The sequence below is a fragment of the Cucurbita pepo genome, unplaced genomic scaffold (genome assembly GCF_002806865.2).
Source record: "Cucurbita pepo subsp. pepo cultivar mu-cu-16 unplaced genomic scaffold, ASM280686v2 Cp4.1_scaffold000154, whole genome shotgun sequence".
Lineage (NCBI taxonomy): Eukaryota > Viridiplantae > Streptophyta > Magnoliopsida > Cucurbitales > Cucurbitaceae > Cucurbita > Cucurbita pepo.
The window spans coordinates 216,539-240,867 of NW_019646442.1; the positions used below are offsets into that span (position 1 = coordinate 216,539).

The following is a 24,329-nucleotide window of genomic DNA, read 5'->3' on the forward strand; positions in this document are numbered from 1 at the left end:
CATTTTAAATCATTGTGGGGAAGCCCGAAAAGGCCCAAATAGGACAATATCGGCTAGCAGTGGATCTGGGGTGTTACACATTAAATATTTCTAATGTTTTTAAAAGTAGGATGTGGTTGGAAAAACGAATTTTCAATTTTATCAAAACTTAACTTAACCAGAATATATATTTATAATCCAACCAAACTTTTTGTGGTTTTGGTTGGGTACTCTAGATTAGTCAGACGAGTCAAATGAACATTCCAAATAAAAATGAATAAGAGCCAATGCAGAAAGAATGTTGCAAATAAAAATGAATAAGAGCCAATGCAGAAAGAATGTTGTATGTATCTAATGCAAGACCCATCGAAAAGCTAAGACTACGACATGAAGGAAGACAAATCAGTGCATTCAATTTTTGTTTCGTCATCGCCCTCTCGTGCACCCACGACTAAGATACTCACACAGCAGCTTCTCGTTTTTAGGTCGGGATCCACAGAGGAGACTAATTCTAAAGGTTCTCGAAAACAATTTGACGAAAGATGGTGACATATTCATTGATCACAAAGCTTGGAGGGCAAGATTAGCCATCATTTTAGCAAGAGGAAGAGGGCATTTAGTAAGAATATCAAGCTTAGACATAGGAGAGGCATGTCCAAAGAGTGACAATCCCAACATACCCAACTCCCTAATAGACAACCTTGAAGACAAAAAGCCCTCCCAATAAAACCCTTCCAAATCAAAAAACGCATCAAAAAACCTCCTCAACCCTTCCAAATCAAGCCGCACCAACGTCTCCATCCCAAAGCAATAAAACTCCCTCGCACGTCTCCTCTCCGCCGGCCACACCCCCTCCCAAACCCTCCCCTGCAGCGCCCTCCCTCTGATCATCCTCCCGCCGCTGCCTAGCCCCTCCGCTGCCCTTCTCGCAACCCCTGGCGCCGCTGCCATTCCCAAAACCACCGAGTACCCACTTGCCGGATGCACCATCCCTGCAACCCCACCTGCCGCCACCACCGCCTGAGGCATCTTCGGTAGAGAACCCCCCATCGGAATCACGCACTTCTCCTCTTCTAAGATTCTCTTCACCTTTATCCCTAAGTGCCGCAGTCTGGCTGCCATCCTCCTCTTCACCACCGCGTACGGCAGCGCTGGGCGGCCGACGAGGGAGGTCTCTTCCAGGAAGATTAGATTGGAATCGAATGGCATTGCGTAGAGGAATGTTGGGGATTTTTTGTTGTCTTGTCTCAGGTATGGCTCGTTCCCTAAATGGGTGTCTCTCCAATCCATTAGAACCATCTTGTTTAGATCGAATGGGTGCTGTTCGACTTCCGCTAGAATCCCATGGGCGATTTGAAAGCCGCAGTTTCTTGGCTTCGAATTTGAATACTCTGTGAATCTGCTTGCGAACCCACTTGCGTCGATCACCAAATTTGCTTTGATTTCAGTTCCATCGTCGCAAGCCACTGATGATTCGAATTCTTGATGCTTAATTTCCCACACTTTGGCCTTATGGAACTTTACTCCTTTTGTTGCGCATTCCTCCATTAATTTCATCTTAAGTTTCTTCCTGCTGACCTGCGTTGAAAACCAATGAATAAAAGGGTATATGTTGGGGAGGATAATTTAGGGAATGAGTAAAGATTACATTTACATGGGTAGGAAGCATTTTGGAGAACTCAAACCAAAGTTACGAGAGCTAATATTATACCATATGAAGGGTTGTGATTTCTAATATGGTATCTAAGACATGCTCTTTTAGCCATGTCAATAGAATTCTCAAATCTCGAATAAAGGGTGTACTTTGTTCGAAGACTCTAGAGAAGAAGTCGAGCCTCGATTAAGAAAATGCTATTTGAGGGCTCTATAGGCCTCAGGGGAGCCTCAACAAAGGGAGTACTTTGTTCAAGGACTCTAGAGAAGTAGTCGAGCCTCGAGGACTCGAAAAGAGGAGTTGAGCCTTGGTTAAAGGGAAGTTGTTCGAGGGCTCCATAGGCCTTTTGTTCAAGGACTCCAGAGAAAGAGTCGAGCCTCGATTAAGGGGAGGCTATTCGAGGGTTCCATAAGCCTCAGGGGAGGCTCAACAAAGGGTGTACTTTGTTCGAGGACTCTAAAGAAGAAGTCGAGCCTTGAGGACTCGAAAGGAGGAGTTGAGCCTCGATTAAGAGGAGACTGTTCGAAGGCTCCCTATGCCTTTTGTTCGAGGACTCCAGAAAAGGAGTCAAGTTTCGATTAAGGGGAGGCTATTCGAGAGCTCCATAGGCTTCAGGGGAGGCTCAACAAAGGGTGTAATTTGTTTGAGGACTCTAGAGAAAGAGTCGAGCCTTGATTTAGGGAAGGTTGTTCGAGGGCTCCACTCTGTAATGTACTTTGTTTGAAGAGATGATTGTTGGGAGGGGGTCCTATATCGGCCAATTTAAGAAATGGTCATCGGAAGGAAGCTCAAATCAAAGTTACGAGAGCTTATACCCAAAGTAAGTCGAGAATATTAAGCTTAAATCATCGGGTTGAAGGGTAAGCACCTGAGCGTAGGGGCGGTCCAGAAACTTGACATTCTCGTCATTTAAATGCACGGAAGCCATGGGCCAAGTCTTGTGGAAGCAATCCTGGAAACCCAAAGCCTGAAACTCATCCACCCAAACGCCGTAGTTATTGGGCCAAGGAGAAAGCGGGGACGGGTCAACGCAGCAGACCTTGATTCCGTAGGCGGAGAGCTGCTCAGCGAGGCGGAGGCCGGCGGGGCCGGCGCCAACGACCACCACATCAAAGCGGCGGGGGCGATCGGAGTAGGGATGAAACAGGGGAAGATCGAACTTGAGGGGCTGGGGTTTGGACTCGGGTTTAAGGTCAAGAAAGTTGCCGAATTTGCGGAGGGTGCAGTGGGGTTGGAAGTGGGTTCTGAATGGCGAGTGAATTGGGGAAGAGGGTATGTGGGGAAGGGAGAATGGTGAAAGAAGGGCTTGGGAAATCGCCATTGAAATGGAATTTGGAAGCTTTGGGAAGCTTTTCAGGGTATTATAATGGCGGAAATTTGTAGACAAAGTGGAATCCAGAAGTGGCACAACGGAAAAGATCCCCTTTCGTATAGTGTGTTTTTTTTTTTAACCTTAAAATATATAATGAAAATTTTAAACTAAAAAAAAGTTAAAAGATAATTTTTATCTCTATTAACAGTAAATATATATTTTTTTAATTTTTTTAAATAAAAGTTAAGGATAATAATGCTATTTTAAAATTTTTCATGGGTATTATTTTAAATATGGTACTAATTATAAGAGCTAAGGGTAAAAAAAATACCTAAAAAAATTAGGGTAAGAACCTTTTTTAATTTTTTTGAAGTGGTATTTTGATATGGAAATCAACCCAAGGGCTAAAGTATAGAGCGGATTACTTTGATGATCAATATCAAGAGTAAAAAAAACTCGTTTTTAAACTAGGTTTGATAAAAAAAAAGCTCGTTTTTAAACTAGGTTTGATCAATATCACTTGAATTACTCTAGCATGCAAGTTCTAAACAGGATTTGCAAAGAAAAAAATTTAGCCTAAAATAGAAATTCTATTCTTAATTCCAAAATTTGATGTCTAATCAGAGAAAAAAAAGTTTTATATAGCATTTACAAACTTAACCTATGTGATACATAACCTCCATATTAAAATAGTAACGGAGAAATACACATAACCTCCATATTAAAATGGCTAGTTAAGGGTGAAATATGGTAATCTATTGGATTACAATATAACCTTACCTCCTATATTTAAAACTAGACAAACAAATAGTTAAACTATAATTAAATAATGCAATTAATAAAATGTGCTTATTAATCATCCTTGGACTAGTTTCCTAAATTTAGTCAAGTTTATTAAATGCAACTTAAAGTTCATTTAATTCATCTCTTTTTTGAAGTTTAATTTTGATAAGTCTCCAACGTCTTCTAGAATTTCCTTTGATGAGCTCACCATTGCTTGAATATAACTGTATAAGGTTTATTGTAGCTCCTTAACTCTCGTCCTTGTAATTGGACCTTGAGGTATGAAAATTCCTTGGTCGTGGTTCATATCATATTTTTAGATAAAATACGAAGTGTTTAATATTCTAAGTATATAGATGAAATCATTAATTTTTGTCATTTCTTTTTTTAGTATAACATTTATATCTCGATGTCTTATTATTTTTGTATGCATGTACTATTGTTGAATCTAGGCACATAATAGTGGTAGCAAGAACATGAACAAATTGCACATTTAAGGCACTTGATGGATTTAGTTGAGCACTTGTCTACCAAATTTCCTTTTCAAATTCTTAACTCTAGTTGTTTTACTAACCAGAGTTTTGCTAACTAGGGTTACTTAACCAACAACGATAGTAAATATAGGTTAAGAGTTAGATAGAGTAGTTAACTGTGGAAAGTGTTAGGATCGCTCAACAATGCACACAATCGATCTAAATGAACACAAATAACATGATAGAGAAAATGCAAGGAGAACACTGACTAAAGGGTTTTAGATGAACCCAAAGGAAGAGAAAATGGAAAGATAACTTTGGCTAAATGATTTGTATCGATGACTTCAAATATGTATACTAAGAGAGAATATATAGAATATAAAAAGTACATTTTCAAAGGTTTGAGATATATATGGTTCAACTTACTATAGATTTACTAGATATAACCATCTACTATATATAACTATCTATTTACAATTTATGACAATTTACCTTATATCATTTTACTATGTATAATCGACTAAGCTATAAATAACAAACAGACTCAACAGAAGCTGTTATAAGGTTGGTTTTTATTGTTAATAGCTCGGTTGTTTATCCTTATCGACTTCTAAGTTATATGCACAAACTTCTAAGAGCTATTTGTATGATCCGATAATCTGATTAACTCATATCATCCAACCAAGCTATAAAAGTTGGGTTGAGTTGGGTTACATTTATTATGATTTGGGTTAGATTGAATTTTTTAAAAATTGAAAAATTCTAGCCGATTCGCGAGTTAACATTTTTTATTTGGTCCAATCTAACCAACCTAAAAATAGGGTTATAAATCAATCTAACCTTACCTTATTTTTGATGAATATTGAGAATATTTGACATTTATGATGCGTTGTGACTAATAAATATTTGATATTCGAATTTTATGAGATTTTAGTTACTAATATAATGTATCGTCGATGAATACAAGTTTTAAATAATTAAAAAAAAAAACAATAAAGGTTTTTAGAAAACATTCGGAGTCTCGTTATGTCCCATAACTCAATAATAAAGTTTATTTAATGATTTTTGAAAAAACATGAATAACTCTAAAATCTCGATCAATAATTCAAAAATTTCAACTACAATTCATGAGTTTTGGCTGAAATTTTGGTCGAAATTCATCGAAACTTACTGAAATTGATCGGGATTCAAATATTTTTTTTAAATTTTAAATCCTTACCACTCAAAACCTAAATCACACTGATTAATAAAAAATAAAAAATAAAAAATAAAAATCAACAAAATAACTCCCAAACAATAAAAATTTATTGTTTTTTTGAGTTAAATATCAATTTGTATGATAATAAGGGTAAAAACGTAATTTCACATAAAGAGAGTCATTTTTACAATAACCCGTCTTTTCTTCAACATTTGAGGCAAAGTTACAGTTAACCTAGTGTACTGAGTACTTGGAAACCAAAAATGGAGGCCATAGAAGAGGACCAGAGCGCCAAAATGGATCCTCCTTGTTCCCCTTCCGGCTGCAATCCTCCAGAGCCCCCCCTCTCGAAGAATGCAAGGAAGAAGCTACTGAAACAACAGCGTTACGAAGCGAAGAAAGCGGAGAAGAAAGCTCAGGAAAAAGAGCTGAAGAAGAAAGATATTGAGCGCAAACGGAAGGAATGGGAGGAGACACTGGCGAGTGTTACGGAGGAGGAGAGAGCCAAGCTGATCGAGTCTAGGAAAAGCCTGAGGAAGGAGAGGATGGGGAAGAGGTCGGAGGAGAAGGAGAAGAAGATTGAGAGGCTCAACAGGGCTAAAGATTGTGGTCAGAAGATTGTCATCGACCTTGAATTTTCTGACCTCATGACCCCCTCGGAGATTCACAGTCTTGTTCAGCAGGTTTGTTCTCTTGTTACTCACTTCATTTGGTTGATTAACTATTATTTGTGGTGGTGCGAATACTGGATTGTTTTCTTATATTTTAGAGGTTTGGTAAATGTTTCTTCTAGTAGATGGAATGTAGAGCATCTTAGAGATGAAATTGATTGTTTCTTAGAAGACCATACATTTGAGATGAAGGGCTTCTTCTATGAGGTCCCTTAAGAAGTGAAATTGAATGTGTTCTAGGAATACCATAGATTTGGGAGGTGCTTGAAACGTAGTATCTAAGCCAAATAGTTTGAGAAGGAAAGCGTTGGCAGACTCAAATCTAGTTTTAGGAGTTGATCAAGTGACGATTGATTGTTTCTTGGAAGACAATCAAATGCCGCCTGAGTCAACACAAACGCATGACTTGAAGTGCTCCTCTACCTTTTCTTTATTTTTCTTTCCCACTTTTTTAGAACAATTGATCATTTTTGGTTTCTTGCAAGTAGCAAAAGATCCTTTGAGTATCCAAAAAAGATGCAGCTACATTGGATTCTCCCTAAATCTCTTGTGTTGCAGTTAAGTGCATCAAACTACCCACCATTTGGTTATAAAGTGTGTCGTTCACCTTCTTTCTTCTTTCCTTCACGGTCTTGATTTAGTTCCAAGCCAGACTCAGTTCGAGTATGCATAGGATTGTACTTTGTTTGAAAAGCATTTAAAATTTCTTGCAACAAACCTTTGAAACTGTAAAGATTTTTTTGTACTATTTGGGAGGAAAAGAAAAGGCCTGTGGCTGTTTGTAATATTTCAATACCAAGGAAATAATACATACTTCAAGATCACATCATTTCTAGTATTAGCAAGATCATCTACGTACTAACAAACATTGAGTTCATTGCCTCCATCTCCAGGTTTTGTGAAAAGGTTATGCTCATAGTGATATTTCCTGAAAGCTTTCTTTAAGAAATAAATACCAACAATACTACACGAAAGCTCTTGGAGGATTTTTTAGTCTATTACTTCTTAGAAACTTATATGCAATAGCTCATCTCCAATTTTTTAACGTAGTGTGATGATTTCACCTGGTTTGAAAGTTGGTATGCTCATCTCCAATCTTTTAACATAGTGATGATTTCAGTTGGTTAATGTCTTTTATCCTTAAATATGCATTCCACCTAGTGAAGCTCCCGCAAAATTTCCTTAGTGTTGGATAAATTTCCCACACATTTTGACAATGAATGAAAGTTGTGTATGTAACATCTATCACGTGGGATATTGCATATTTTGATTTGAAAAATACTTGGCTTGCCTACACACCAGCTGCTGACGGTAGGATACCCTACTGCCTTTCTATTATGGTGTATTTTTAGTGGCTCAAAAAAGTTTAGTGGAGTCTACTTATCTATTAAATGCAATAGAAAGAGACAATAAAAATGATCTATATTAGAAATTAGTTGGATATTTTAATGACTAGTATGTAGGCAGTATTGTTCTTTCGATCCATCTCCCACAAGGAGGAGTAGCTTGAGCTTCTACCATGGGATCCTTATCCTTCATTTCCAACATTAGAATTTATATATATATACAAACAACAATTTCTTCATGTCATTGATAAGATGTAATTACAAAAGAAGGCAAACTATGTGCCGAAGAGGGTATAATTTACACCAAGAGAAAGCAATAGGTATAATTTACACTAGTACAACTTCTTAACCTTGTTTCACCTTTGTTTTCTTCGAGCCTTACAAATGATGAAAATGAGGTTTGAGTCTCTTTTCCCCAAAACTGAATTCTCCAAAAAAATTTAATGAATTTTATGAGTGAATATTACTCATCCTTGATATATTTTTTTAAACAAAGTCCGCTCTCGCTCCAAGACCCAGAATTTGCTCACATAAAGAACTTTTCTTTGTAAGCTCACCTGTAGATTTGAAAACGTGATCTTTGGGTAGGTGTTATTCATCCTTGATGTCGACTTATCCCCTGGTCTAGTAATGTCACATTTTTCCAGCTGAAGGAGATTGACGTGTGAGATTTTTGATATGTACCCCTCTATTGGTATTGTGATTTTCCTTCACTTCCTCTAATTGAACCAAATGACCTGGTTTGTAGGACTTGCTGTCTACACTGCTTTCCTTGGGTAACCCTTTATGATATAATGGAAGGGCTCCCAACCTTCCCTCCCCCTCCTACAAGAATCAAGAGTGTATTTTTCCATTGCCATCGTTTTTTAAGAATTCATGCTGAAGCATCCTGTCAGATATATTCTCCACTCAACAAAATAATCATTACTCGAAATTCTTAGAATAATTTGGAATTAGATTGTACTGAATCTATAGCGGTAGCTTTGGAACAATAACTCAACAACTATATGGATACCTGGTTGATAGAGAGTGACAAGAACCATTGTTTTCTCATTCAAGCCTTGGATAGCACTCTCCATACCTACTGGCCACCACGATCTTAAATCAATCAAATGCTTGACTAATCCCACCCTCTTGAAACTCAAAACCATAGAGAACCATTGGAAAGGGGGGACAAGATAATGAAAAAGAACAGGGGAGTGCATCATAGGAGTCGCTCTTTTCAAAATTTAACTTTCCACGTGTTAATAAAATCATTAGTTTGTAGGTTTAAATTTTGCTTTGAATCATATGATTATACAAGATTCCTGTTGGGAGACAATGACTTTATATTGCACCTAAATACTCGGTACTTCTACTAATGTCTGGGATGAGCTCTATTTAATTAGATTAGACTAAGATGCCACATCTTTTGATACTCTTATTTACTCATATATAATTCAAGATTCAGAAATAGAAACTGTCAAAGCATGACACATATTACTTAGCTTTTCCTACGTTAATTGTCATGCTAAGACATTTTTGAAACACTTCATCATCCCTATTCTACATCATTCCAAAGCTGGTTTATTTTCTTCACATTAAGTTATGGTTAGGATCCTGCCAAATAATAGTATCTTTTTTTCAATTTACAAATGATTCACACTTCTGACCAATTACTGAGCATGTTTTATCCTCATGCAGTCGTTCTTTATTTTGATTTTTAATGCACGATTAATTTTGCAAGAATGATTCTATAATCTCCTGGAAACTGCAAGGTTTTTGAGTATCTTTATTGGGTAAAAACCTGCAGATAATGTATTGTTATGCAGTGAATGGAAGATGTCCTTCTCCTGGTCATCTCTGGTTGACTGGGTGTAATGGAGAAATGGAAACCCAACTGCAAAGGCTTCCAGGATTTGACAAATGGATCATTGAGAAGGAACATAGATCATACATAGATGCTTTGCAAGACCAGAAGGAAAATTTGGTCTATCTCACAGCTGATTCAGAAACTGTGCTTGATGACCTTGATCTAAAGAAAATATATATCATTGGTGGGTTAGTTGATCGCAACAGATGGAAAGGGATTACCATGAAGAAAGCACAAGAACAGGGAATTCAAACAGCAAAACTTCCAATAGGAAGTTACTTGAAGATGTCTAGCTCTCAGGTATACTTTGGTCTTCACATGCATATCGTTTTTATCCGCGCATTTCATAGACTAAATTCTTTCATGCTAGACTTATAAAATGGCAGATTTAGAATACATGTGTGCTCCCTACTTTCTTCTAATTTTTATATTTTTATTATGAGAAATTGAGCTTCTATTGAGAAAATGAAATAATATAATGGGCATATAAGAAAAAGAATATACTCATGTCAGTCATGCGTTCCGAACGTGTTCGACATTGGTTCTCCTCCTATATTAGTGTAGCCTGCTTCATATACTCCAACCAAATAAAACAAGACCTAGCTGATCATTACAAAAAACCCTAACGATGGAAGCCCACAAAGAGACATTGAATCTAGCAACATTCCAAATCTCTTCCCAAGATCTTTTAACATCTTTGAAACTTTTGCCATTCCTCTTTGACCAAATACCCCATGAAATAGGAAAAAAACATAAAACTAGCTAGTCAAAGGACATCATAAAACAACAATCATGGGTACGTGCCAATTATATAGTAAATGACTCCAAAAACAGATCCGAATAGACTAAGCAAATTGACTATTCCAAAGAACATGGTTGTGATTCTCGGACGCTTAACACAAGATGCAAAGATGGTAAAGATGTGGGAACATGACGTAAAGAGGCTTATCTCTCGTGATCCCAACCAACAATTAATGAGAGTACTACCAAGGGATGTATTGGGAATATTAGTGGGATGGTATTTTAGTGGTCTCTTGGTTATAAATATGGGGAGTTGGGCATGTTATAGAGGGCAATGATTTTAGGTATTGTCCTGTGTGTGACTTTGGGAGGGAGGGACACAGTGTAATAGCCTAAGCCCACCGCTAGCAGATATTATCATTTTTGGATTTTTCCTTCTAGGCTCCCCGTCAAAGTTTTAAAACGCATTTGCTAGGGAGAGGTATACACACCACCTTTATAAGAAATGCTCCGTTCCCCAAATGGGAGATGAGACATCAACCTGTCACAATGATGAAGAAGTCCCAACCAAATCTATAAGCATAGGTTTTTGAGATTACCTACTTACAAAATCACGAACTGACCTCGTATAATTTAGTAATTATTCTCTTACAATATGTTGGACGTTTTCAATTTCATTTCCAGGTCCTTACTGTGAATCAAGTCCTAGAGATTCTACTCAAGTACATAGAAACGAGAGATTGGAAGGCTTCTTTCTTCCAAGTCGTTCCTCAAAGAAAAAGATGTGAAGCTGAATGTAACAGTGACCATGCAGTAGATGGGGAAGAAAATGGAGATAGAGATGATGAGCAAGAGACTAAGAAGACCAAGTGCGATGAAGTATCTTCCAGTAACCATACTACTTTGTAATGGCTTTAACCAATTGTGAGACTTCCTACCTACCTATATTTTTGGTACTCTTATTTCTAAGTTAAAAGGATTCTGATTTTTCATTGTTTACCATTTTCAGTTTATGATTGAGAAGGAAGCAGTACAAATAAAATTTTCGAAAAAAAAAAAAAAACGCATTTATGCCCATAAACTTTGTTCAGCTTCAAATCAATAATTTAGTTCTAAACTATCAACTTTCATAAATGAATCAATTTAGATCATTGGACGGTAGTTTATAATTATTTTTTCTTGATTCTACTTCAAATAAACTCAAAATTAATTAATAAAATTATTTTTGCCTTAAAACTTATGAGATAAGCCTATTATTTAGCATAATAGAAGAATGGGAGAAAATGGAGAACTTTTATATATTAATGAAAAACTACAGCTATTAATTTGATTTCAACATTACTTAATGATATTACGTTAATTTATGCATAGAATAACATATTCACGATTTTAAATAGAACATTAATTAAGGGTGTGTCTGAACTGATTTAGTAGTATTAGAAAAACAAACAAATATACAAGAAATAAAAACTTAATTGAGAAATGTCAATAACTGCTTCCATAGCATAGTGGTATTGCGTTCGCTTCGTAAGCGAAAGGTCGCGAGTTCGATCCTCGCTGGGAGCTTTTTTTTCTTTAATCAAATATTTGAGAAATTTCAAAAAAATAAATACATAAAAAGAAAATCTGTAGCTATTATTGATATGGACAGTCGCTTCCATAGCATAGTGGTATTGCGTTCGCTTCGTAAGCGAAAGGCCGCGAGTTCGATCCTCGCTGGGAGCTTTTTCTTTAATCAAATATTTTCCGAGAAATTTATGACACAAAAAAAATGAATAAAGAAAGAAATAAACTATAGCCAATATTAGCATCAACAGCAGCTTCCATAGCATAGTGGTATTGCGTTCGCTTCGTAAGCGAAAGGTCGCGAGTTCGATCCTCGCTGGGAGCTTTTTCTTTTATCAAATATTTTCCGAGAAATTTATGACACAAAAAAAATGAATAAAGAAAGAAATAAACTATAGCCAATATTAGCATCAACAGCAGCTTCCATAGCATAGTGGTATTGCGTTCGCTTCGTAAGCGAAAGGTCGCGAGTTCGATCCTCGCTGGGAGCTTGAACTCTTTTCTTTCATCAAATATTTTCCGAGAAATTTATGACAAAAAAATAAATAAATAAAGAGAGAAGTAGTATCAATTATTAATATCAGCAGCCGCTTCCATAGCATAGTGGTATTGCGTTCGCTTCGTAAGTGAAAGGTCGCGAGTTCGATCCTCGCTGGGAGCTTCTTCCTTTATCAAATATTTGCGAAATTTATGACACAAAAAAAAAGAACAAATAAATAAAGAGGGAATTCATAGTCGTTATTTTAATATCAATAGCCGCGCTTCCATAGCATAGTGGCATTACGTTCGCTTCGTAAGCGAAAGGTCGCGAGTTCGATCCTCGCTGGGAGCTTTTTCCATTTTCAAATATTTGCGAAATTACACAAAAAAAATAAAAAATAAATAAAGAGAGAATTGGTAGCCATTATTAAAATCAACAGTCGCTTCCATAGCATAGTGGTATTGCGTTCGCTTCGTAAGCGAAAGGTCGCGAGTTCGATCCTCGCTGGGAGCATTTTTCATTATCAAATATTTGCGAAATTACACAAAAAAATAAAAATAAATAAACAGAGAGTTGGTAGCCATTATTAATATCCACAGCCGCTTCCATAGCATAGTGGTATTGCGTTCGCTTCGTAAGCGAAATGTCGCGAGTTCGATCCCTAATGGGAGAAAAAAAATAAATAAATAAAAACAGAAGAAGTAGTCATTATTTCCATCAACAGTCGCTTCCATGGCATAGCGGTATTGCGTTCGCTTCATAAGCGAAAGGTCGCGAGTTCGATCCTCTCTTGGATTTTTTTCCATTTTCAAATATTTGTGAAATTACACAAAAAAAATAAAAAGAAATAAAAAGAGAATTGGTAGCCATTATTATTATCAACAGCCGCTTCCATAGCATAGTGGTATTGCGTTCGCTTCGTAAGCGAAAGGTCGCGAGTTCGATCCTCGCTGGGAGCATTTTTCATTATCAAATATTTTCGAAATTTATGACACAAAAAAATAAATAAATAAAAACAGAAGCTGTAGTTATTATTGACATCAACAGCCGCTTCCATAGCATAGCGGTATTGCGTTCGCTTCGTAAGCGAAAGGTCTCGAGTTCGATCCTCGCTGGGAGCTCTAGTGTTTACTCTTTAATCAAAATTTTTCCGGTGCGCGCATACGCTTCAATTATTTCAGTTTTACGCATTTATCGACACAAAAAAATAAAAGTCATTTGTTAACTATTATTAATTTCAATTGCTGCTTCCATAGCATAGTGGTATTGCGTTCGCTTCGTAAGCGAAAGGCCGCGAGTTCGATCCTCGCTTGGAGCTTTTTTTTTTTAATAAACGATGAAAGTTGATGTCATATTTGTTGTGTAAAAATTAGAATATAAATATAATTATACAGAATACTAAAATGATCCTTACTATTTATTTATATATTAATCCTATAGAAGTATAATCATACCATAAATTTTAGTAAAAATAAATAAATGTATTTTTTTAATAAAATTTAATGTTTATTCTCAAATAAATGAATTTAATAAATATTTAGTATAATTAGATTTGAAATCAAACGTGCATACGGTGGAATAATTATATTAAATAAGATAGTATACTATAAAATTATATAAAATTTCTTTGATTTAATTTTTATTCATTAATACGTATTTATAAAAAAATATGCCTTATATTTTAAAGTATGTTTTAATTTAAAGTTTTTGAGTTTACTTAAAGGGTCAATATTAATAATTATTATCAAATAAATAATTTTGATAAAATTATAAATAATTATTACGATAATTAAATTGAAAAATTAATTATAAATATAATTTTTTTAATTAAATATAATTAATTTATTTCCCTCCTTCCCTGATAAAAAAAATTATTAAATTTATTAGAGTGTTTTACATTTTTTTAATAGAAATTATTCATTAATTTTTTTTGAAATATATATAAAAGATTAAAAAAAAATGACTAGGCACGAAAATAAATGAAAATTTTTGTAGGGATAGAAATTGAAATAGAAGCTCACATTTTTCAACTTGTATTTATGTCTCAAGAAATTTCTATAACCGAGCCTTCAACGTCTAACGATAAGTCCACTAACCAATAAGTTTAATTCTACTCTTTCTGTGATCCTTGTAGTTAACCGTAACTTAGGTTCAACCTTAGTAGAGTCATATTTTACCAATAACCTTCCAAACATATAAGAATTGATGTTATATTCATTAATTACATTACGAACACTCGATTAACCCTAAAACTAACTCCAAATAGTAAGAAAAACTCTTGAACGAGTTAAGACAAAAATTAAGAAGGCACGAGGTCTCATGGTGAATGCTTTTGCAGTGAACCCTACATGCCACAATGATTGAAAAAAAACAACAACGAATACCCGATAAATGAATTGTGAGACTGTGCTCCCACACCCTCACGAACACGATGACAGTGAAAATCCGTAACCATGAAAATGAAAGAAAAAGAAATCATTACATATGTCACTGCATATGCTGAAATATAGCTATTAAAATCGATGACAGTGTTTCGATGAAGAAACCACCTCGAGAATGAACTGAAAACTTCAATTGATCGAGAAAAAATGGATGATTATTTGATTTTAAATTATTAAAAGTAACATTATCTTAAAATCTTTAAAAGATACTAATAAAAAATTTAACTAGTTTCAATAAATGGAATAAAAGAAGAAGAAGAAAACAGTATAAGAATTAAACGGTTCTTAAATTGATCATAATAGATACTCTCTGAATTTCATCGTTTTGGGTTTAATCAGAAGGTTTCAGAAATCCGCTGTTTATTCTTCCATTTCAGTCACGAACGCACGCTTCTTTTATCCGCACCCCCTTAAAAACCCATCCAATTTGCTCATTTTTTTACTGAAATTTCCAGTTTCTTCTTCAAGCGGGATCCCTAATCAATGGTGCCCTTCAGCTGGGGCACTTAATTTCGGCCATATATGCCAGTCTCTGTTGAATAAACACTTGCCCAGTAGTTCGGAATCTTCGTTTGATTTCCGAAATCAAATGGGTCGCTCTCGGGGAAATTTTCAGTCCGACGAGGATCCGTCTCAGAGGTTAACAAATTTTCTCCCTTTCTCTGTGTATTTTCTTGCTCTCAATCAGAACGTTTGCTGATTCGAGGTTTTACTGAAGTTTATGAAGATACCCTTTGTGTGTTCGATTGAGTCTTGCAATTTTCATAATGGGGGAAGACATTTGAGTGCATAATCAGGGTGGCATACCAGTTTTGTTGGCTTACTTTAGTGGTTTTCTACTGTACGAACTACAATTTGGGTGGTTTGTTCAATTTTTGGAAGTTGGCTTCTCATTAATGTCAATGTCTGCTACTTATTTGCTGTGAAATTTGATGCCAGGCTTGTTATTTTTGGTAATTATAGATTCATTATATGTCGTGTTCTGTTCTTTGGTTCAACATTTTGGTGATGTCTTTATCAGTTTTTGACTGGAAGACGTCTTAAATCCGATCATCTGTTCGCGTTATTGTGTAATATTTCATGTGTTTATGCTTCAAAGATATCTATGTTCATTTTTTTAATATGAACACTCATACTTGATGCTGCAGATCTAGGAGAAAAAGGAATTCTTCTAGTGGAGATAATTTGGAATCTACAACACCAGGTTGTTTTCTACTTTGATTAATTGTTTTCGAAACTAGTTGTTATGCTGATTCTTCCTGAACCGTTCTACGTTCCGTTCGATAAGAATTTCTTTTCGATCTACAAGTCGAGAGCTGTTATTTAAATATATCGTGTGCTCTTGTTTTGAACTACTTATTTGTCTCACATTTTTTTCTCTCCTTAACTTATTTGGGAGAAAGGTCAAGGGCCAGCTGAAGGCAAAAAAGCCTTATACCACTGCAATTATTGCATTAAAGACATTACAGGGAAAATTCGCATCAAATGTGCCATGTGCCCTGACTTCGACCTTTGTATAGAATGTTTTTCGGTTGGAGCTGAGGTGAAACCTCATAAAAGCAATCACCCATACAAGGTTATGGTTAGTAGCGCCCCCAATGGATTGTATTTTCTCTTAGATCTGATTTTCTTTCAAAGCGAGCTAGTTCAATCCGAGACGAATGTTTTTGGATGTCTTCTCTATTTCATAAGTACCTCTGGTTTTCCCTCCGGATAGAATTACGTCTCAAGTTGAAATGAATGATTCATTAAAGCGTTACAGTTTCTGCTGAATTCGATTTGAACCCGATATGCATATTCTTTCGTTGAACGTGTCTTCATCTTGACAGGATAATTTATTTTTTCCACTCATTTGCCCAGACTGGAATGCAGATGATGAAATATTACTTTTAGAGGTATGTTATTTTCTACCAATGTCCTTTGGCCTGTATGTTCTTCTTTTGCCCTGAATATTCACATTTCATAATGTAGGGGATTGAGATGTATGGCTTCTGGAATTGGACAGAAGTTGCTGAGCATGTGGGAACGAAGAGTAAAGAACAATGCATAGAACATTATTCAAGTGTATATATGAACTCCCCGTATTTTCCTCTACCGGTACGATATTCTCAACAATTTTGATTCTCCTAGAACCTTGGTTCTTCCAAGTAACTTTTGGATTGTTCTCAGGACATGTCGCATGTCGTTGGAAAAAATAGAAAGGAGCTCCTTGCTATGGCTAAAGGGCATGGTGAAGACAAGAAAGGTTAGTGAGACATTCATCTTTATGTTACGAGGTACATTGGCAATCCACTTGGCGAGGGACATCCTGTCACACTATGACATGTAGATAAATCTTGCAAGAACTATAATTTTGTCAAAAAAAAAAAAANATTATGTAACAGCTCAAGCCCATCGCTAGCAAATATTGTCCTCTTTGGGCTTTTTCTTGTAGGCTTCCCTTTAAGGTTTTTTTAAAACGTGTCTGCTAGGGAGAGGTTTTCACACCCTTATAATGAATTCTTCATTCTCCTCCCCAACCAATGTGGGATCTCACAATCCACCCTCTTCGGGGTCCAGCATCCTTGCTGGCATTCGTTCCCTTCTCCAATCGATGTGGGACTCTCCAATCCACCCTCTTTCGGGACCCAGCATCCTTGTTGGCACACCGCCTTGTGTCCACCCCCGTTCGGTGCTCAATCTCCTCACTGACACATCGCCTGGTGTCTGGCTCTGATACTATTTGTAACAACCCAAGCCCACTGCTAGCAAATATTGTTCTCTTTGGGTTTCCATCAAAGTTTTAAAACGCATCTGCTAGAGAGAGGTTTCTACACCCTTATAAAGAATGCTTCGTTATTCTCCCCAACCGATGCGGGATCTCACATATTATCTAGAGATGCTGTGACATATAAATTTGTCTTGGATGATAAGTTAATTTTGTGGGAAACGGTTTATTTAATAGATTGTGTTAGATCGTGAGTTTTCCTAGGAAAAACTGACCAATGTTTCTTTTGCTTCTCGAGAAACAAGCTCTAGCCTCACGAGTTGAAGGAATAATTGTTAACTAATGCAAAATTTCTTATATCTCTATTATTATGCTTTATTCCAGATGATTCTGGTATTGCTTTGATGATGCAGCTTATGATTAATGTGTTATAATGCTGCAGGATTTTCAACGCTTGGAGAGCTTAATTTGAAGGAAGAGCCCCCGTATTCGCCTTCAAGAGTAAAGTATATCAACCTTGCCATTGAATGACTTTTCTCTTTTTTCTTCATTTCCCTACCTTCGCATTCATATTTCCTTTTATTCTCAGAGTTGAAGATATACATAAAGTAGATCCTTCTGGCCGTTTATCATCAAGCTCTACATCAGGTGAGGTGTACATGTCTATTGTTGTTGATCGGCTGTGAATGAATATCATGTTTAATGGACAAGGTGATCATTGGATACTTTGCATGTTCATTTTATTGTAGAAGAAGGTAGCTTCAATACGGCCGCTGCCATTGCCAACAAGAAAGCATCATCTGCAAATCAAGTTAAAGATAGCCTCGTTAAAGTGGAAGGTGTAGTGCAGATAAATTCTTGAGATTGCAATTGTGTATCTTTCTAATCGATCTCAAACCTTATCCTTTTACTGGAAGCTTGTGTAGCTATTCATAATCGATTTTCATTTTAGTGCATACGAGCTCTCGAAATCTCCAGCCAAGGCTTTCTTTCTATATTGTTCTTTTAGATGGGAGTCATAAGACAATACTATTAGGAATCACGGATCTTCACAATAGTATGATATTGTCCACTTTGAGCATAAGCTCTCATGGCTTTACTTTGGGCTTCCCCAAAAGACCTCATGCCAATGGAGATGTATTCCTTACTTATAATCCCATGATTATTCCCTAAATTAGCCAATGTGGGACTCCCTCCCAACGATCGTCAACAAATACGTTGTTCATACGCGAAGGGATGGACAACGTAGATTATTTAGTCTTTCTTTTTGCTCGACATTGTGTGTTCTCTGGGTTGTGTTGTCTAGTTAAAGTTTCACAGGTTTCATATTGTGTGCCCCCTGGAGCCTTATTATTGTTTCTGGATAACAACCTTTAGCCAGAGTATGTCATTATGAATCTTAGTTTGATTAGAGGACATATTCTTCCCTTCCCGACTCTCTCTTTCAGCGGACGATCATATGGATTCAATGGGAAGGCGATAATATAGTCACACCCTTATTTTATATTTCTTCAAATACTTGCATGCTCTTTTTAGAGGACCTGGATGTTGAAGCTAAATTTGTATGATGATATAATGGCAGATTCTCAAACAGACCGGAGCTTTAATGGGAAGAAACCTAATGTTCCAGCAACTAAGGGTCCTTTATTAGAGCTGAGTGGTTACAATGAAAAGAGACAGGAGTTTGATCCAGAATATGATAATGACGCTGAGCAGCTGCTAGCGGAGATGGAATTTAAGGATGCTGACGGTGAGGACGAGCGTGAGCTGAAAATGAGAGTGTTGCGTTTATACTCAAAAAGGTAAAAGTTTGTAACCTTTTTGTTGGCTTTACATGTTAGCAAAAACATCCATCAAAACTTCTTTACCTTTCCATTGTTTCTTTGGTTTTTACTCTCTAAATCTTACATAGTGATATAACTATCCTGCAGGCTGGATGAGAGGAAGCGGAGAAAAGATTTTATATTACAAAGAAATTTACTTTATCCAAGTTCTTTTGAAAAGGAATTATCAGCTGAAGAGAGGGCGATATGTCGTCAATATGATGTCTTCATGCGCTTCCATTCAAAGGAAGAACACGAGGAATTGCTTCAAACAATTGTTGCAGAGCATCGGACCTTGAAACGAATTCAAGAACTTAAGGTTTTAAAACTCGATTTTCATCATGCAGATTTACGTTAGATTCTTGTTTTCTTATTCTTTTTACCAATGTTGTATGCTGCCAATATCGTGTAACTCGTCTGATAATTCATTCAGTTCTCTGCATACTTTTGATGTGCTATATTTACAAATGATTATACAGGAAGCTAGAGTGGCTGGATGTCGTACACCGAACGAGGCAGAGATCTTTCTCGATAAGAAAAGGAAAAGAGAATCTGAAGGAGCTGATCATAGAGTGAAAGAAAGTAATCTTACAGGCGCTGGAAGTCGGGGCAATTCAATCATGTTCACTCCATCCGAGTCCGCTGGGAAGGATTCAAATTCACGACCAGCAGTGCAGGCTCTTTCTGGCTCTGTCAACGACTTCGATATGTTTGGCGCAGATTTTCTTTCTGAAGCTGTAAGTGCAATCTCCCACTTACTAAACGAACATCTTAGAGCTTTTTTTATTCACATTTTTCTTGATTTGAGATCCCAATTACTGTGAAAACCATTTTTTAAGAAACAACCCTGTAGGCATTAGTGTAAATGCACCATTAGTCTTTTCATTAGTCTTATGACAATAATCTCAACTATCTACTTGAGTCTATCCCAGGGAAATCTCAGTGCCTTCCCTTGGAACTAAGCTGCTACACTGCTTTATTTCTGTAGCTCCACAACCAAGTCTTCACTAGATTAAGAGAACTCTTTGGTAATCAAATGGAACTAGAAACCTTGGTGAATAAGAGTGTAATCTCAACTAAGCTGCCAATTCTATTCAATTTTGGACTGCTTTCAGCTTTTATTAGCCAGCTCCCTTTTGACAGCTTTTTCAAACTAATGTTTGTGAGATGTACTGTTATTATCATATTCATCGACTCTGAACCTTTGTTTAGAACTCAAAGATATCGATGTACAACCTATAGAACAGATCCTATTCAAGTACAGTTGTATCAACTACTCTGAATCATTCACGTAGGTTTGTATACCACAAACTGAAAGATTCATGTATTAGCATAAAGAAATGCACAATTTTCTTTTTCCTTTAACAGAAATTGTAACAGCTCAAGTTCAGCTCAAGTTCACCGCTAGCAGATACTGTCCTCTTTGGGCTTTCCTTTTCGAGCTTCCCCTCAAGGCTTTTAAAACGCGTCTGTTAGGGAGAGGTTTCCACACCCTTATAAAGAATGCTTCGTTCCCCTCTCCAATCGATGCGGGATCTCACAATCCACCTCTCTTCGGGGCTAAGCGTCCTCGCTGGCGGCATGCCAGCAAGGATGCTAAGCACCGAAGGGGGGTGAATTGTGGATCCCACATCGATTAGAGAAAGAGAAACAAAACATTCTTTGTAAGGGTGTGGAAACCTCTCCCTAGCAGACGTGTTTCAAAAACCTTGAGGGGAAGCCCCAAAGGAAAAAGCTCAAAAAGGACAATATTTGCTAGCGGTGGGCTTGGACTATTACAGAAACTCACCAAAACAGTAATCCATCTTAGAAAACAGCAGACTTGTCGTACTTTATGTCTTCTTGGTGTTTCGATGAAGTGTTTTACTGTTGGATTGGCAGGAAAAAAGCCTATGCAGTGAAATCAGAGTAACTCCACCCCTTTACCTAAAGATGGAAGAAGTTCTATCAGTAGAGATTTTCAATGGGAATGTAACCAAGAAATCTGATGCCCATCGCTTATTCAAGATTGATCCAACCAAAATCGACAGGATCTATGAGATGCTCATCAAAAAGGGTATTGCTCATCCTTGATATTCTTCATTTTCTTCTTGTAGCTTAATTCTTACCCCTCGATGAAATGGAAGAACAGTTAGAAGTAGGAGCAACTCACCACTATTTATACCGTAATATCAATAACTTGTGTTATATATATTAAAGCTTTAAACTCTTTATTACTCATTCAACACCCATTTGAATAAACTCCACAAACAAATGGCCAAGAATGTATGTCCAAATTAACATTATTAGCATGGATAAATCTCTCTTATCATCTTGTGGAATTCAATGAAGCCATTATAAGGCTCTGCTGCTTTTATAATCATTACTAACTATTGACAAGTGTCAAGAAATTTCATCTAAGTCTTGAGGAAACAGACACCATAGAGGGACCAAATCATAGTTCCATCTCAAATTTCTATATGTTATATATTTTTGTTGCCCTCTTCTCCTCAACAATTTGTGGGATGAAAATTAGATATTTATGGAAGGTTTGTCCCAGGGTTCCAAAAATTGAGTTCTAGAGTTGTATTAGATTGGCCTTCAGGTTCCTCGGGTTGGAGGTATGCATTTAACATGCCTCGTTTGTCAAAGTAGTAGTCGAGGACGAGCATGGTTGTAGCTCGGCCTCAGGTTTTAGCCACTTTCTAGTATGATATAGTCCCCAAATTTACCCAATCTCGAATATGCTCGTTTGGTTCAAAATGACTCTATAACATTATCTCACTCTTCAATTTGGGTTCATGGCTCAACTTGGCTCCACTTGGGAGTATTTCCCTTTACTATACTTTCTTACATGTGTGTTTTTTAGTAACCAAAATTTGCACTCTTATAGCCCATCGCAAGATCCATCTCGAACTTTGGACATGTCAGGACTAATTGACCTAACTCTTTTAAAGTTCAACCAACTTTCGAGCGTGCTTTCTTTATCCTTATATGAACTATATGTTATGTAGTCACTTTTTGCAACGAGTATAAACATATCAAATTTTGTCTATCTATGATTTAAGGTGAGCCCTAAACATAAGCCACACCGAAAATATTAAACAGAACTTTTTGAGGTCCAACTAGGTTTCACGTGCACATCGAGCATAAGAGCATAATTAAACAATGTTTAGTGCAAAATTTAAGTCGTAATCATCTTTGACAATGAGGTCTTTTGTTATTTGGGGTTGGGGTGGGTCCTTTACCATGAGCTCTACTAAAAATATATTGGCTAAGTTGTCCTTGTGTTCAACCTATTTTTATGTTTTCATCCTCTAGACTTAAAGAACGGTTAGCATGCTTGCTATGGACTTGACATGTGACTTTGGTCTAACTTCGGGTGGTGCCTAAATTTGGAAATTTTGTCTTTGGCTAACCAATTCGATCCATGATTTGACCATTTAATCTTTATATTTGTGTTGTTTCAAATATTATTATCATAGAATTGTTTAATCTTCATATCTGTGTTGTTTCAAACATTATTATCATAGAATTGTTTAATCTTCATATCTGTGTTATTTCAAACATTATTATCATAGAATTGTATAGTGGATTTTTGTTTGAGATAAGAGTTATGATAATACATTTTTAGGTGTTATATGTCACGGTCATGTTTGTCGAAGGCGTATTACCTGTAATCGCATGTTGGATGTCCTGACCATACTTATACAGGACATGTTAATTATGACCACATGCCTGTTCCAAATCCTTTTACCTGCTCTCATGTTAGATAGACTTTTACTAGTTCATGTTGTGTTAATACAGGGGTGTATGACCAGTCACCAAAATCATGTCTACACCCGCCAGGGCTAAAATGCCCCAAAATGTACTAAAGAGGAACGTGACTAGTTGTCAATTCTTCCTACGCAGGTTATATGTTATCAAACCTGTTGTTGTTGCTACTCGCTTTTAGCTTATAACATTACTTTTTTTTTTCTCAAACGTGACCTGAGGCTCAAGCATACATCAATATTGTCCGTGAAGTTCGAATTTCACACGTCTGACTTGTTTGCTAAGTTAAAAAAAAATGTCGCACAATTGTTATTCTGCTACTGCAAGAATGCAATTGTAATGCATTCCTTCCTTCCTGATCCATGCTGGGTAGAATTACTCTAGTAACTTGATATAGACCTTACCACATTGGCCTAAGCACTCCTTTAGTGAATCTCGAGTATTCCAACAACATACAAAAGGAAAGGACAGACACACCAACAGGTACGCTCGCAAATCGTAACTCTTGCTACACTTACGAAACATCTTAATTGATTCAAGCATTAGAGTGTGCATCACAAGTTCTTACATTGATACCTCAGTCATTCGTTTTGCAGGTAACTTCATATCTTTTCTTCACTGAATTCACGCAGAATCACCGTACTTAAGGGAATAGTTTATCTTTACTTAACCGTGACAAAAGTTGAGAATTCAACCTCGACATGTATTTTTCATTTTCTTTCATTTCCAAAAAGAAAAGATGAAGGAAAGGAAATGATTGATTTTGGCAATCAAATAAAGCAAGGATTGTGACGTTTAGAGTGAGGCAATAATGGTAAGGTCTTTCATGGGATCCGACGAGAAGAAAAGGATGGAACACTTTGAGCCTCAAAACCAAATACTAACCCTAATCTCCATTTCTTCATAACTCCACGTGTCCCCTTCTCCTTTATCCCTCCATCCCTTAATTTCATCACTTTCATGGACAAACCCCAGAACCTTCCACCCTCCATTTCCCCCCCTCTCTCTCTCTCCTCCTTTTTGTCTCAACTCCCTCATAACTTTCTCTCTCCCCCAAAATACCCTTCTCTTCTCATGCCCTCCCTCATGTCCTCAAGGTCATTTCAGTCATTTCCCCACTTGAAATAAGCTCGTTTTCATGGGCATGGAAGAGCTACAAGGACCACTATAAAAGAAACAGAACATGGCAGCTCTGTGTACTTACTTAACCCAAATCCCCCAAAAATCTCTCGTTTTCAAGAGAAAAGCTCTCATTTTTGTGATTCCCTTTCAAAATGGAGAAAAGGGTTGATGCCTTAAACATGGATTCATATGAAAGTTTGGATCTTGATAGAACATCATCAACAAGCAATAATGTTGAGAGGTTGAAAAGGATGGTGAAGTTCATAGTGTCAATTTGTGTGTTTTCTTTGGTTTTGGCATTGTTTTTTTCCTTCTTCTCTCTCTTCCCTCATTCATTTACTGTCTATTTCTCCACTTTCCTCTTCTCTCTCCTCAACCATGGCATGGAGAGAAAGTTCATGTTCTTGATCTGTAATGGAATCCTGTT

General features: G+C 36.6%; 3 protein-coding genes and 11 non-coding genes across 15 annotated transcripts; 13 read left to right on the forward strand and 1 right to left on the reverse strand.

Annotated features, from left to right (window-relative positions):
- Positions 1 to 282: 282 nt before the first annotated feature.
- On the reverse strand, positions 283 to 3,056 carry LOC111784091 (capsanthin/capsorubin synthase, chromoplastic-like). The gene is made up of 2 exons (XM_023664918.1): positions 2,502 to 3,056; positions 283 to 1,557 (listed from the first exon to the last, which is right to left on the reverse strand). Exons 1-2 carry the CDS (start codon positions 2,952 to 2,954, stop codon positions 541 to 543), a joined length of 1,470 nt encoding a protein of 489 aa, XP_023520686.1. The 5' UTR covers positions 2,955 to 3,056; the 3' UTR covers positions 283 to 540.
- A 2,572-nt stretch (positions 3,057 to 5,628) lies between these two features.
- On the forward strand, positions 5,629 to 11,011 carry LOC111784115 (tRNA (guanine(9)-N1)-methyltransferase). Its single transcript, XM_023664946.1, has 3 exons — positions 5,629 to 6,082; positions 9,209 to 9,568; positions 10,694 to 11,011. Exons 1-3 carry the CDS (start codon positions 5,663 to 5,665, stop codon positions 10,916 to 10,918), a joined length of 1,005 nt encoding a protein of 334 aa, XP_023520714.1. The 5' UTR covers positions 5,629 to 5,662; the 3' UTR covers positions 10,919 to 11,011.
- A 492-nt stretch (positions 11,012 to 11,503) lies between these two features.
- On the forward strand, positions 11,504 to 11,575 carry TRNAT-CGU. The gene has a single exon. It is a non-coding gene; the product is annotated as a tRNA-Thr (tRNA).
- Positions 11,576 to 11,662: 87 nt separating this feature from the next.
- TRNAT-CGU lies at positions 11,663 to 11,734 on the forward strand. Its single transcript has one exon. It is a non-coding gene; the product is annotated as a tRNA-Thr (tRNA).
- A 94-nt stretch (positions 11,735 to 11,828) lies between these two features.
- Positions 11,829 to 11,900, forward strand: TRNAT-CGU. The gene has a single exon. It is a non-coding gene; the product is annotated as a tRNA-Thr (tRNA).
- A 94-nt stretch (positions 11,901 to 11,994) lies between these two features.
- On the forward strand, positions 11,995 to 12,066 carry TRNAT-CGU. Its single transcript has one exon. It is a non-coding gene; the product is annotated as a tRNA-Thr (tRNA).
- A 98-nt stretch (positions 12,067 to 12,164) lies between these two features.
- On the forward strand, positions 12,165 to 12,236 carry TRNAT-CGU. The gene has a single exon. It is a non-coding gene; the product is annotated as a tRNA-Thr (tRNA).
- Positions 12,237 to 12,335: 99 nt separating this feature from the next.
- On the forward strand, positions 12,336 to 12,407 carry TRNAT-CGU. The gene has a single exon. It is a non-coding gene; the product is annotated as a tRNA-Thr (tRNA).
- Positions 12,408 to 12,497: 90 nt separating this feature from the next.
- TRNAT-CGU lies at positions 12,498 to 12,569 on the forward strand. The gene has a single exon. It is a non-coding gene; the product is annotated as a tRNA-Thr (tRNA).
- Positions 12,570 to 12,782: 213 nt separating this feature from the next.
- On the forward strand, positions 12,783 to 12,854 carry TRNAM-CAU. Its single transcript has one exon. It is a non-coding gene; the product is annotated as a tRNA-Met (tRNA).
- An 89-nt stretch (positions 12,855 to 12,943) lies between these two features.
- On the forward strand, positions 12,944 to 13,015 carry TRNAT-CGU. Its single transcript has one exon. It is a non-coding gene; the product is annotated as a tRNA-Thr (tRNA).
- Positions 13,016 to 13,105: 90 nt separating this feature from the next.
- Positions 13,106 to 13,177, forward strand: TRNAT-CGU. The gene has a single exon. It is a non-coding gene; the product is annotated as a tRNA-Thr (tRNA).
- Positions 13,178 to 13,302: 125 nt separating this feature from the next.
- On the forward strand, positions 13,303 to 13,374 carry TRNAT-CGU. Its single transcript has one exon. It is a non-coding gene; the product is annotated as a tRNA-Thr (tRNA).
- A 1,421-nt stretch (positions 13,375 to 14,795) lies between these two features.
- LOC111784108 (transcriptional adapter ADA2b-like) lies at positions 14,796 to 21,338 on the forward strand. 2 transcript variants are annotated; one of them, XM_023664940.1, is made up of 13 exons: positions 14,796 to 15,136; positions 15,646 to 15,701; positions 15,901 to 16,079; positions 16,327 to 16,392; positions 16,469 to 16,594; positions 16,667 to 16,742; positions 17,647 to 17,710; positions 17,794 to 17,852; positions 17,957 to 18,043; positions 18,787 to 19,006; positions 19,136 to 19,346; positions 19,507 to 19,764; positions 20,909 to 21,338. In XM_023664940.1, the coding sequence occupies exons 1-13, from the start codon at positions 15,087 to 15,089 to the stop codon at positions 21,098 to 21,100; spliced, it is 1,644 nt and encodes a 547-aa protein (XP_023520708.1). In that variant the 5' UTR covers positions 14,796 to 15,086; the 3' UTR covers positions 21,101 to 21,338. The 2 variants fall into 2 exon arrangements, with proteins under 2 accessions (XP_023520708.1, XP_023520707.1); XM_023664939.1 differs by having other exon boundaries at positions 14,797 to 15,136; positions 17,954 to 18,043.
- The last annotated feature ends 2,991 nt before the right edge of the window (positions 21,339 to 24,329 follow it).

Excerpts from the sequence above, each read along its gene's own strand:
- LOC111784091 (XM_023664918.1), bottom strand. The coding sequence starts at position 2,954 with ATGGCGATTTCCCAAGCCCTTCTTTCACCATTCTCCCTTCCCCACATA. Across the intron at positions 1,558-2,501 it reads TGGACCGCCCCTACGCTCAG|GTCAGCAGGAAGAAACTTAA; the intron begins GTGCTTACCCTT and ends TTTTCAACGCAG.
- LOC111784108 (XM_023664939.1), top strand. The coding sequence starts at position 15,087 with ATGGGTCGCTCTCGGGGAAATTTTCAGTCCGACGAGGATCCGTCTCAG. Across the intron at positions 15,137-15,645 it reads GACGAGGATCCGTCTCAGAG|ATCTAGGAGAAAAAGGAATT; the intron begins GTTAACAAATTT and ends TTGATGCTGCAG. Across the intron at positions 16,080-16,326 it reads ATCACCCATACAAGGTTATG|GATAATTTATTTTTTCCACT; the intron begins GTTAGTAGCGCC and ends TCATCTTGACAG.
- LOC111784115 (XM_023664946.1), top strand. The coding sequence starts at position 5,663 with ATGGAGGCCATAGAAGAGGACCAGAGCGCCAAAATGGATCCTCCTTGT. Across the intron at positions 6,083-9,208 it reads TTCACAGTCTTGTTCAGCAG|ATAATGTATTGTTATGCAGT; the intron begins GTTTGTTCTCTT and ends AAAAACCTGCAG. Across the intron at positions 9,569-10,693 it reads TGAAGATGTCTAGCTCTCAG|GTCCTTACTGTGAATCAAGT; the intron begins GTATACTTTGGT and ends TTTCATTTCCAG.